A 13,212-nucleotide genomic window follows, 5' to 3' on the forward strand; every position below is an offset into this window, starting at 1 on the left:
TATTAAGTTCTTCCAAGTTCTATTTCCATTTTTTTATATTTTTTACCTTTTTTTTTATTTTAATGTCATTTTGCAGTTCATTGTTCTCATTTATGTTTTGTTTCTCGCGTGTTAAAAAGAAAATCAGTCAAATGTAGAATATAAACGAATATAAATTGTAAGAAGTTAATTAATTAAATATACATATTACATATTAATTATTTTTTACACAAAGAGAATGTTTTGCGCCGCTTGAAAAATAATTGAGACGAATAATAAACTTATACAGAATAAGGAACTGTGCGACGTGTGATTATATAAGTCTTCAGCGAAGGTTTAATAAACTTGTAAATAACGGAAGGAAGGAAAGGAAATAACTGGCACGAGAAAAATATCCGTGGAACTAATCTTCCTGTAATCGTGATTCATCGCCCGCAGGGCGTCATCCGTATACACATACACAGTTTCCCATCTGCTTTAGGCAAAATCGCGATCTTGAATTCCAACTGGCATAGTTAAGCGATGAATCACCGCCGCGTGACATAATTGGCGCTTCCGCGTATTTTCAATCGCCGCAATTGCTTCCGTGCTATCGTTTCTTAGATAAACCGAACCGTCAAAGATGACTGCCAATTATGACACCGACGTATCTCCCCCAAATTATCGACCACATTTTAATTCTGTGTCGTAAGTGAATCAATTGCTATGCGAGAAGGACATGTTTATTGTAATATTATGCAATCATTTCTGCCTTTGCCCTTTGCCTCCGATTTACATATTTTACATATTTTAAGTATAACGATGAAATACGATAACAGGATTAATACTTTCCTTCTTTATGTTTTCTCGATCATTTTAATTAATTCATAAAAAAAGTGTATACATATGTATCAAGGTATCATATGGAGAATAATAAAGTAAAAACTTTGATTATTAAACGACTAAATTCGAAAAAGAAAAAATCTTGAAAAGGTAGAAAGATATGAGATTTTATATAAGTATCAAAAATAGATTTGTGGAATCTCATATTTCTCTACTTTGTCATAACAGTTTTAATAACAACTAAAAAGTATATATACATATGTATCACGTACAAAATTGTATAGATATACATTTATATCGTAAAGTGAGGTATATTTCTTGGTTGCTGTGGTTGAATTAGTTCAGAAAGAGATGTTGAATGTTGGAATTGACTACATGTATTAGAAAGTAACATTAAGGATTGCATACCTGCAGCGAAATGCATTCCGAAAGGATATAAATAAAAAATGAATATAATAGTCTCTCCTGTAGAGGCTGTAGATAAGAAGAGTTATCCTGATGACAATTAGACGTCGATGATTTATTATTGGTCAGGACAGAGTCAGTCGTTTTGCGAGTAATGATTTGTCACTTTGTGGCATATTGTGTTATCCATTTGGCTCCGTTTCACGTTATTTATCCAAAACTTAAATTTCATTCACTTCAACGCTAATTTAAATGGAAAACAAATTGTAGCTATTACATTGTTTGAATTTAATTAATAGAAGTTTAATATATGTATAAGTTAATACGCACGCATATACATATGTAATGTTTCATATACAATTTCTATCATAAATAATATTTATTACAAACAATTGAGATTGTAAAACGCTTTTAATATTTATTGCATTTACCTTAAAACAAATTATAGTTATTACATAATTTAATTAGCAAATAAAAAGTTTAAGTTGTCTCGTGCGTATGTGAATAAACGAGATCTGGAGAAATTGAATGGAAGAAGAAAGTATTACAAATTTTTGCAACAGCGTATATGTCACGATTTTTTCCGCTTTTAAATTTTTTAATCAATATTAGAAGTAAATTAATATTATGCGCAAATATATTAATTAATAAAATGTATATGTACAACACACATTTTATTTTATTTTGTTTATTATTATATTTTATGTATTTGTATAATATTGATTAATTTCGTAAAAAAAATTAAAAGCGGAAAAAATCGTGATCGAAAAGCTATGGTTAGTGCAATAAAGGAGGATAAAAGATGTGTTGGTCTAATGAAAAGGTCATCTATTTTCATAGTGGTGTGCACATGTTTATCGCAACCTTCATTCCTATTTTCGAAATCATTAATTACATGCTGTTTTATTGATACATACGATAATACGCCTGCATTACAGTATGTGATGCAATTCCGCGCGTTATTCTATTGCAATGAAGTAACATATTGCAATCAGCAGTGGAAAATAATAAAGTAAAAACTTCTATTATTAAACGACTAAATTCGAAAAAGAAAAAATCTTGAAAAGATAGAAAGATATGAGATTTTATATAATATATCGAGATTTTAAATATATCGAAAATATATTTGTGGAATCTCATATTTCTCTACTTTTTTCAGTCATAACAGTTTTAATAACAACTTTTTTATTTTTTTATTTTAAAATCTTGCTAACAAGATTTATACTTTAATTTTGATGACAAATATTTAATTATTCGATATAAACATTTGACCTAAATTATAAGCGTCATTGATTAAACATTTTCTGTTTAATGTCACTGAATTAATTCTTTTATTAATTTAATTTTCTCAAGGCTTAACATAAGTCGAGAATTCTCATATTCTTGTCGTGATGCGATTAATGATTTATTTCCGTAAAAGTGGTACGAAAACAGGACGAGTCTATGAATTTTTTAATACACTAGATATTGCGTAATTTTGAATTGTTTGTTGAATAAAAATCTATTTGAAAAACTTACACAATTAATTTCTCAATTAATATCGAATGTTTTAGATTTCGAAAATCAGATTAACGCCGGAGTGGAAATTCTTGGCCGGGAATTGCAACGGCCTTTGGATACATCGGGCAGGGATACGAACGTCCCTTTGCAATCGCAGTTGCAGCCGCAGCTCCAGTCGCAGACTCCAACATCAGAAGCGCGACCGGACCAAACGTCGAATGAGGCCGCAAGGGAAGATCAGCAGCGGGGCGCGGTACTGGAGTCGAAGACGGACTGTCTGACGAGAGGCTTGGACAACGAGATGTTGGCGGTCTCGGAATGGAAGCAGGAACTGTTCGAGTTACCGGAACGGGACCTGCTTCTGTCACAATCTGACCTCGACTCGATGTGGGGCGATCAATATGCCAAAGATATAAGTCTCCAAATATCCGAGAATCCCGACTTGGAGTTCGACTTCAGGGACATCTTTACAAAGTACGAATATCGTAACGTACTGCTGTCCGACTCCGCCCTTGGCACCCTGAGGCCCTTCAGTCGCGAGGTGCAAAGCCAGCGCGCGCCTGCACCGAACACGGCCAACAGGAGTCTGCTGAGATCGCAGCAAAGTGCCAACGGCGCGCTTCCGTCCGCGCATTCGAACGACTATCTCACGAATCTGTGGGACGGCGAGGAGGAGATGCCCCAGGACGAGCCAGGCACGAGGAGAACTACCATACAGGACGACCTGCTCTCCTGGGGGCTCCCGGAATCTCTCACGACACTGAGAGATTCGGATTTCGAATCGGGGACCGACGAGGAAACGGAGGCGAGCGATTGGCACGAAGGGTCCGAGAACGTCACATCGGACCAGAGTGGGGAACGGCTGCGGATGGACAACAGCCCGAGAAGCTCCCTCAGCGATCACACTTACCACCAGGTGAACGCGCCCGACGACGAGGAACCGGAAGAATCGGATTCCGGTAAGTGAAACGCCACACTTCTCTGATGTCTCGGGGCTTTTCTATAAAATCTCGCGATTTAACGACGAACGATCGATCGAGACTTTTAACGTTTCAATAGCTGCTTTAGATTCTAGAATAATAATGCGTCGAATATTAATAATAAATAAATGCAAATTTTCGTCATGTTTAACATTACAGAAGCGCGTATACACACTACTTTCGAAGGCAAAAATTTATATTTTGATAAATAGCACGCCCGATGCGAATCGTTCCTCGGTAAATCACATAAATTCTACCACCCGCACAATGCGTGATGTATGCAAGTAGATAAATTGCTTGCTCTAATTTCATTCTGCAAGCGAATTTCGCGCTGTTTAAATCTCATCCTGTTTTCTCCCGCGCTTCGCGCTGAAGGGTCGTTTAAGGGTAAATATGTATGTACGCGAAAATAAAAAGTCGCGAAAGGACGCCGTGCTAAATAGACGGTGAAGGTGACAAACAAAACGGAGCATTTTGAAGTTCGATGGCGTCTCGGACGCGGGGAATCGCGCGGCAATCGGCGGCACGGCACGGTGGTTGTGCCCTGTGCGGTGCCACCCGGCTGAATTTCGGCCTGTACCCGCATGGGTATGCTAATCGGCCGGGGGACTCTCGGTTACTCGTCATCGCGCCCGTTCGCTCGCTCGATTGCGCGACAACGACGACGACGACGACGACTGAGAAACTCGTTTTCGCGCGCGAGCGCGGAGGTCGGCAGACTAACGTCCTCCAGGCGGTAATTTATTGCGAGAGAGATCCCGTGAGAATTTCGTGCCTGCCGCGGAATTGATTCGTCAGTATATAAAACGTCGGAAGGAAAGGAAAGGTGGCGAGGCGAAAGAAAGAAAACGGAAGGGGGGATGAGATAAGAAAGAAAGAGGGACGGGGGAGGAAAGGGAAGGTGGCCGAGTAGTGTTCCGATAAAGCGAGAGAGAGAGAGAAAAAAAAGATACGCGTGTCCTCGAAGTAAGCCGAGCGCGATGCCGCGAGAGAGCGAGCGCGGCGAATTTCGCGCGCCGTTAACACTCGAATGTCTCTCTTATTATAGAGCCAAGCAACACAAGCCGTTGTACCGCCGTCGCGTAATCGCGATAACGCCGAGCGAGACTCGCCGTGATTACGCGAACAATTGTGGGCATTACGTAATTTTTTTTTTTCTCTTTTATCCGATCGCCCGGATTTATTTATGTAAATCCCCGTGCGGAACATTGTTTCGTATAAATGCCGTTTTATTTACTCGTACGATACGCGTGAATCCCTCCTCCCCAAAGTTTATTCTCGTTCCCTCCTCCCCCTTTCTCTCTCTTTCTCCGCGATCTTAAAATCGTCTGTTTAACATGTAAATGCTGTGCTAACCGCCGGTATGGATCTCCTATGAATGTCCATGCGCTGGAGGCGTTCGATGGTATTTCTAGGACTCGAAGGATATTTGCGGTGCATCATCTCGAGGTGTATTTCAGCGAAGCGCTCGTCGTCTCGCTAAACAGCCGGTTTAAATGCACGGCGCGGCGGCGGCGGCGGCGGTCCTTCACGGTGGTGGATCCTGCTCTCTTGTCTCGCGCCGGGTGTGTACAGGCCCGCCTGTACAGCTCCACGTACGATGTATAAGGCCGTAAAGTATCGAGAGCGCGCACTCCGTTACTTCTCTTTCGCAATACAGCTCGCGGACAATGAGTCCGATTTGCGCCGCGTCGTCCGTTCCTGCGTCAATATTGAGCGAGAGCGTCCGTCCCGTCGCTCGCATCAGCGTCGTATATAAGCGTTACTTAATTGCCGGCCGTCTCTCACTGTTCCTCTCCCCTCGGTTGACACCAATGATTACTGATTACCATCTCGGCGAAGGAGCTCGAGCTGATAGATCGCCGCCGTGGCATCGATCGCGCGACCCGGCCGTTGAAAACCCTCTCCTCTCCGTCGTCGTCGTCGTCGTCGTCGTCTTCTTCGGCTCGAGGCATCGGCGCAAAATCTGTGTCGAGGTCAGGAAAAGTTATCTATCGGTGTGTAGCTTCGTGAATTAAGATCGCCGAAGAGATGCGCGCCTGGTGTGTTTTCTGCGAACTATCACGATCGTATCCGAAACCTGAACGCGGTCGAAATATGAAATATTATTTGCGACGATATATTATAGATGATAAAAATACGACGTAATTTTTGTAATCATTCGGCTGCGATCACGCGATAAAAGGATTTACGCGCGCATTCTCTCCTTATCATCGAGCGCTCGTATTTGGCGTACACGCCTGCACCGCGGACAAATCGTCGAGCGTCGAAAAGCGTTGCCGCAAGTTGCACAATAAGGCGCAAGTTGAGAATTGAAAGCGATCGATTAGAAGTCGTCACGATGACAAGTACGTTACGTCGAACGATTTTTTTTTCCGTTTGAATATACGATCGCACGACTTTTGCCGGTCGGTCGGCCGGTCGGCCGTTGTTATCGTTATCGTGTCGTCACACACGTGCGTCAATTTTATTTTTCACGCACGCGGAATTCACCTCGAATGGCCCCTTAAGCCAGGCGCCATTCCTTCGCACGTGCAGTGTCGCGCGCGATGCCGTATCTGACTATAGTGTGTAATTTCTTACCTAGGAGGTAGACGCGACTTGCATAACACTTGCATTAAGTCGCCGCGGGCTGTATGATGAATGTTCCTTTTTTTTCCTCTTCCCCGAGTGTAGCCTCGCGCTCGCGAAGGAGGGCAACGAAATGCACACAAGTGCCGGCTTGCAAAAATCAAGGTGTTCTATTTGCGAGGGGGGGGGGAGGGGGGACGATATTCCTCTCGCACAATCGCCCCGACAGCCTTCGAACTTCTGCCAAACCGAACAATTCTGTTCCTCCCCCCCCCCCCCGGGGGCGGCAAAATACGTTTCACGGCGAGATGAAAATAAACAAGTTCGGAGAATATTGCTCTGGCCTTGTGGACAACGACATGAGCCGTTTTCGTTTCGCGAAGGCATACAGAAGTCCGTTTGTTCCGCGCGCCCGGGCGCCACTTATTGTTATCATTACATAACATACACAATCGGTTAAAGGAAAATTAACGTTCTACACATATATCTAAAGTTGTCATCTAATTTCTCGCAATTAGGCATTACTTTGCAAGAATTTACATAAAAATTGCAAAAACATGCGCAACCGCATGTTGAACCGTGTATATAGATGTTGAATGTGTGTGTGTGTGTGTGTGTGTGTGTGTGTGTGTGTGTGTGTGTGTGTGTGTGTGTGTCGCGATCGTGGTGTTAAGTACAGTGCAATCTCCCGCGCGCGCGATTACGTCTTCAAACAGGTATTTGCAATCTCTCGATGAGATCGAAACATGCCTAAACCGTGCCGCGCGCGCGGGGCGGGGGAGGAGGAATTCCGCGCGCGTAATCGCCGTCAGACGCTGGATAATCCACGGCGGCAAAATCACGCCCGCGTTCGTATATAACGTACACCTGGAGGTGAGTGTATGTTGCGCCACATGGCGACATCGGCGCGCTAACGGGCGCACGTACGTATACATAGATAGATACATATACATGCACGATACGCGGGAATGCGCGCGCTCACGCGACGGCATATACGCGCGCGCTCGTGACCCAGACACGTAACGTACCGTACCGTGTCGCGTCGTCGTGTCGGCTCCTCGCGTAAGAGATGATTACCGTGCCCACACGGCGATGAAGTACCTCTAGCTCGCGCTCTCGCGCCGCGGGTACTCTACCGATTAGAGAACGATCGTCGTCTGTCCTCACGTGCGCGCCCCGTCGTCTTGTTTGCGCGCGAGGAGCGTTTGCCGTCGGTCGAATGCCGCCGATTGCGATTGCGTTTTGGCGGGCGTATATATACGAGAGAGAGAGACAAGGGTCAAAACGGGTGACGAGTAGCACTCGCCCGACGTGCCTCGGCCTTTGATCGATCGACGTCTGTTGTTTTTGTTTTAGCTCGGCGTTTTCCACACTCCCGCCTTCTTTTCTCTTTCCATATCTCTCTTTACAAGTCCGTAAAGTTCGTAGCTGCAGATCACACACATTGGAGAGCGAGGGATTGCGAATTGAAGAATTTTAGAATTTTAGAATTCGATTCATCAGATAATCTTAGTTTCCATTTCGTTTTCCGATTGGTTATAAACTCTAATCTCCAACTCGCAGCGTTTAATCTTCAATGCGTAATCCGATACGGGCTTGAGGCATTGCGGGCGTTTAAAGTGCAAGAAGAACGTCGTATCGTGAGGCTGTATGATACATCGGCAAAAACGTGTCGGCACGTAAAACGGCGTGATCCGGGAGATGTTAACTTTTCCGGAGTTAATTTAATTCGGCTCTGATTTAATTCGCTGATTTACGTCAGAGACGAGCCTGCATGGCCTTTGGAGAGAGCAAACTTGTAGCTCTTGACGGAAACGCGCAGTTTAAAACTGTCAGACGCGGCGGATCTGAATGAGCAATGATCGGATGTCGCAATCTCGCAACATTGTCACGAATGACTTAAGTAGCAGTCATTGTGGAGAACTCGAGAAGAAGCGCCGAATGGCGCTTCACAAACGGCGAGGAGACGGTGGGACGTTCGAATCGCGGGTTCCTTCAAAAGTGCCGCGTTATTCCCTCCCTCTCCTTCTCTCTGCCCGCATCTTTAATAGATCGACCTACACAGCGTCGATCCCAATGGGCCCTGACCAAGACGACGGCGGCGACGACGCGACGACGACGACGGTGGTGGTGGCATGTGACCGGACACGTCGCAGATCCGACCTTGACGTTGCCCGATTGTAATTGGTAATTGGCCGGTTCACTGACGCGCAAGTCCCCGGTTCGGATTCGCGGTCGGCGGGGTCGGTGAAAGACGCACAGGTGGACTGTCGGTCGATCGATCGGTTCGCGCGCGCGGTCGGGCAAGAAATTACAAATTACGCTTCTCCCCGCTGATAACTTTGTCTCGTACAACTCCCGCCTTTGAGACGCTAAACGCGGTCGTCCGATTCCGACTCTTTCTTTCGATCTTTTTTTTCTTTCTTTTTTTTTTGTATTAGCTTCGTGATATGAAAACGCTCGCCGTTATCACGGGCCAAGAATCATGGCCGCACTTATAGCGCGAGACGTACATCGCGCGGATGGTATTATATGTGTCGTTTCGTCGCTCGTGTAACCGATTCACGTAACGCGTAATCGTACTCGTAAATTCTCGGCGCTTTGGGTTGCGCGCGCGCACGCACGCGCGCCCGTCGTGAGAACCGCTCTTTCGTGTCTCTCTCTTTCTCTCTTCCTCTCTCTTTCGCGCGCGTGATCGTCACCGCGCGTCCCGCGAGAGTCACGTGTGCGGATAACTTTCGCGAGGAATGAACACCGCGGGTCGCTTCGCCGGTGATCCCTTATCGGAATTCCGATTAATCCGCTCGGGTACGAAAAACCCCTCGGGTCGGCGAGATTGCGCTGAGCGCGCGCGCGCGCGTAAACGGTCGACTCTGGATTTTTACGTAATTTGCGTAACTGCCACTGACTGACCTTCTTCTTTTTTCTTTTTTTTCTTTTCTCTTGAAGATCCAAGGCAAAGACATTTTTCTGTATCTCGAGGGTCCTCCGCACTGACGGTCTCCTCATTGAGAACAAGTAAGTTCAAGCTCAATTATGCACGGAAAGGATTGAATTTGTTGAAAGATTTAAAAATTTTTGCTGAATACAGATCTGAAAATTAAATTCTTGTTGAATCATCGAAGAATTTTGTTGGAATGTTAAAAATGATAAGCATTGCTTTAAAACGTTTTGATATTCTATAGCAATTAATTTGACTTTCCAACAAAATTATTTTGAATATTAAACAATTATTTTCAGATCTGGATCCAGCAAAATTGTTCTTTTCGTGTGGATTCCGTGATATATTTATCTAATGAAATCTTGATTCATTCAAGTTGAAGATCTAATATCAAATAAAATGAAAAAAAATAATTTTCCTGCTTGCTTTCGACTCATCCGCAAAAGGGTCACATTGATTACTTTTTTTCTCGAAATAAGTTTCTCTCTCTCTCTCACTGTTACGGAGAAGATACGAAGAGCGTCCGACATCCGGCGCAGATAAACCAAGCCCGTATGGTGTGTGGCTTTTTTTTCCCCCTTTATTTGCCTCTCTTCTACTCACGGACGGTCATCATGATCGCATCACGTGTTTCGAGCGTTCTCTCCGTTGCGCACCGTGCGAGGACTAACGGATTCATTATCTGAATTTCAAGGCGAATCCTCGTCTTCGATCTCTCCTCCTCACGCGATGCGTCTTGCAGTTAAGATATTAAATCGCCGGCTATCCTCTCTCCGCGCGCGGATTTCTCTCCGGCGCGCGTTTATTTTCCCAGTGTCTTAATTGAGAGTGCGCATAATTAATGTGCATTCCTCCGTCGAAAATCTCTGATGAACATTTCTGCGTAACTGCTGCAACGTGTATAGGTATATTAAGTGAGCAATTTATGAAGACAGATTCTTAAGCGAAATGCATATGCATGCGTCTCGATGAAGGGATATATAGCCATCCTGTCTGACTATGCCTGCTCGTACCACTCGTAGAAAGCTCTAACATGTGATCGTTCAATCCGGTGTACAAATCAGGTGTCGAAACAGGATTTAAACTTATTTATTATATGTATCATTCGCTTATCATTTTGATGTAAGTACAGTCTTGGCCGCAAGTATATAAAGTAACGTACTCTCGATTTATTGCATTTTCTTGAAAAAGGCGATAACAAAACTCTATGGAGGACTAACATAAATTATCGAAGTCGTTATAAAAAATAAATATTAGTTTTTAATAAAACTTTTTTCAATTTATTTTTTACTACACGGAAAGAACGGAAAGAAAGAAGATTTTGTTAAAAGGTCTAAAAATTTTGTTGAATACAGATCTGAACATAACTTTTTGTTGAATCATCAAAATAATTTGTTGGAATGTTAACACTGATAAGCATTGCTATAAAACGTTTCGATATTCTAGCAATCATTTTGACTTTTGCACAAAATTATTTTGATTATCGAACAAAAAAAATTATTCTCAGATCTGGATCCAACAAAATTGTTCTTTCCGTGCAGATATAAAACGTTTACGTCAATTTGTAGGGCAAATATGCTTCACAGCTATGGCCAAGGTAGCTATCTATAATTAAATTGCAGAATCAAACAAAGTAACAGTATATTTTATTAATTTTTGCTCGGTATATACATCCGTCAATCGTAAATCGATATAACCGTCGCGCCGAGAGCCGCTTCGCATTTCTTTGCGCCGAGAGTTTCTCTTCGAGCGCGATGTTCCTTTCGCGCGGCCGAGAGGATCGATTGAGCATGCGCGTCCGATCGCGCGGGAACTCGAAGGTCGCGCGGTATCGAGTGACGTCAACCGATAGCCGGCCGGCCGGTCGGACTCCGCCGGTCTACCGGGTCTGCCGGTCCGCTCTCGGCAGACCCGATCGCCGCTTGCGGTCAGGCGTGGGACCCCGCCGCGGTGGTTTAAATGGTCGCCGGAATGCGGTTAAGCCTTTTTGCTATTCGCGCCGCAGTCGTGCACCGTGCGACGGGAGGTATTCAGCGGCGTATCACGCCGGCACGTAGCCCCCGCGGCATCCGCTTCTCTTGCGTTTGCGTTGAATTCAATAATTTCACTCGCGAGCAAACATTTCGACGAAACGATAAATTGAACGGTCGTGATTTTTTTTGCGGAAAAATATCACGGTTTGAGGAAATTTGTCGGGATTCATTGATTCTTTTTAGGCGTGATGTTCGCTTCGTGACGCTGAAGTTGTATTACGTGTCAGCGCTATTTTCATCAATAACGAGAGACGATTTAGAGAGAAACACGAAACGCGAAGAGTCTAATGACTGATCTGCAGTCGCAGAAATATCGCTTATTATAGAATTTAGTCTGTCCGCGTCGATCTTTCAATCGCGCTTCCTCGAAGACGCTTGGCAAGCACGTATATATACGATTACAAAAGTTGGACGTACTCCAAGTAGACGCGAGTAGAACGGTGAACCGACTGAAAATTGACGAACGGATTTTCCTCGGAAAAGCAGATCTGCCGCTTTGTCACATGATTCACCGCGACGATCTGACTTGATGATTCATCGTTGAGAACTGTAATGCGTCCTGGTATACGTACGTCAGAACGAGCGTGTTTCATTCACAGTCGGTCAATTGTCTAGAATTGACGATATGATTCTTGATATTAAAATTTCCATACTTCTTTTCGATCTCTCTCGCATTTATTTACTAAATATTTTTGATATGGATTTAATGAAATTTTTGCTTCGTTGAACAGCGTTAGAAATTCATCCGATAAAATGAGCCAATATATTCTAGTATAAATACTTCAGGACGTGACAATTCAGTTTTCCCGCGTGAGTAATCATTCTTCCACTGAATCTTCCACTCACGTAAATTGCGCGAAGTCGCCACGACGCACATGTGTGTTCGTGGCGCCAGACGCTTAGCGCCACTAATCACCCCGAGGTCTTACGAACGCGACGATTACGTGCAATTAACAACGACAGCGTGCGCGCGCGCGCGCGATTTGCGATAGAGCCGAACGAGCGTGCGGTGGGGGAGCCAGGAAATTCCCAGTTGGAAGGACGATCGTGAAATTCCACGAACTCGAGCCCGGCCGCTCGATCTCTCTCGCGTCTTGCAAGATTAATCACCAGGTGAGGACCGGGGGAGGACGGCCGAGCGAGCGAGCAAAAAACGAGTGCATTTTGCTCGGCCGTATACCGAGATCGCATCTCGGAATCTCGTGATTAACGTCGGCCGGCGGATCAGTTTTCAGCGGCGGGCCGGACTTTTCGCCGCGTCTAAACACACTCAGGGAGCTGCTCTCGGGGATAATGGTACAGCAAGCGGCTTAAAAATCGTATAGAATTCTTGCTGTTACACGAAACAGTCGAGAGATAAAAATACAGAAAAAGAAGTAAACATTATTCTGCAGTAAATGCGGATATAACAAGTAAATTAATTAACGAATTCATATAATTTGATATTACTATTCTTTTGATGACAAATGAGAAAAGTTCTCTTGTATGCGAAATATTAATATCCAATAATTATGTGTTACTAAAATAATTCATAAAGAGCTCGCGACACTTTTTAACTGATTCGCGTGCGTTGGCAGCGTTGGCGGCAATTGCACTCCCACTCGGCGGTCAATTTACACGCCGTCCGCATTTCAAGGAAGACGCCGTCTCGTCTCGTGTTTTAAGGCTACCTTTCGCGGTATTCGCACGCAACTCCGCCCATATCCCTTTTTTTCTCCATCGATGGCGTACAACGCCGGTGTACACGCCGGGCACCCGTCTCGCCATGCAAATTCCTCGCTTAAAGCTTCCAGGAAAGTTGGAACGTCGCTACTTGCGCGCGCGCGTCGCGTCGCATCGGAATCAGGATTCTCTCGCGTTTCGCAAATAGGTGGCGGCGGTCACGCGCGCGTGCTGCTATGCGCGCGTCTGAAAGTCAATTTCGATTTCGAGGAAACAGGTGAAACGCGCGCTTTTCCGCCTCTTCGTTGAAGTGTTCTGC

At 44.6% G+C, this 13,212-nt stretch overlaps 1 protein-coding gene across 2 annotated transcripts in view; it reads left to right on the top strand.

Moving 5' to 3' along the window:
- LOC105454557 (myc proto-oncogene protein) overlaps nucleotides 1–13,212 on the top strand; it is a 31,585-nt gene that overhangs the window by 5,630 nt on the left and 12,743 nt on the right. Inside the window, exons 2-3 of one of the 2 annotated variants that reach the window (XM_011697231.1) lie at nucleotides 2,760–3,665; nucleotides 9,207–9,275. In XM_011697231.1, the coding sequence (XP_011695533.1) occupies nucleotides 2,760–3,665; nucleotides 9,207–9,275 (975 nt within the window). The remainder of the gene's footprint in view (nucleotides 1–2,759; nucleotides 3,666–9,206; nucleotides 9,276–13,212) is intronic. The other variant, XM_011697232.1, reaches the window with a different exon arrangement.

Source organism: Wasmannia auropunctata, unplaced genomic scaffold, assembly GCF_000956235.1.
Source record: "Wasmannia auropunctata unplaced genomic scaffold, wasmannia.A_1.0 LD335983.1, whole genome shotgun sequence".
NCBI lineage: Eukaryota > Metazoa > Arthropoda > Insecta > Hymenoptera > Formicidae > Wasmannia > Wasmannia auropunctata.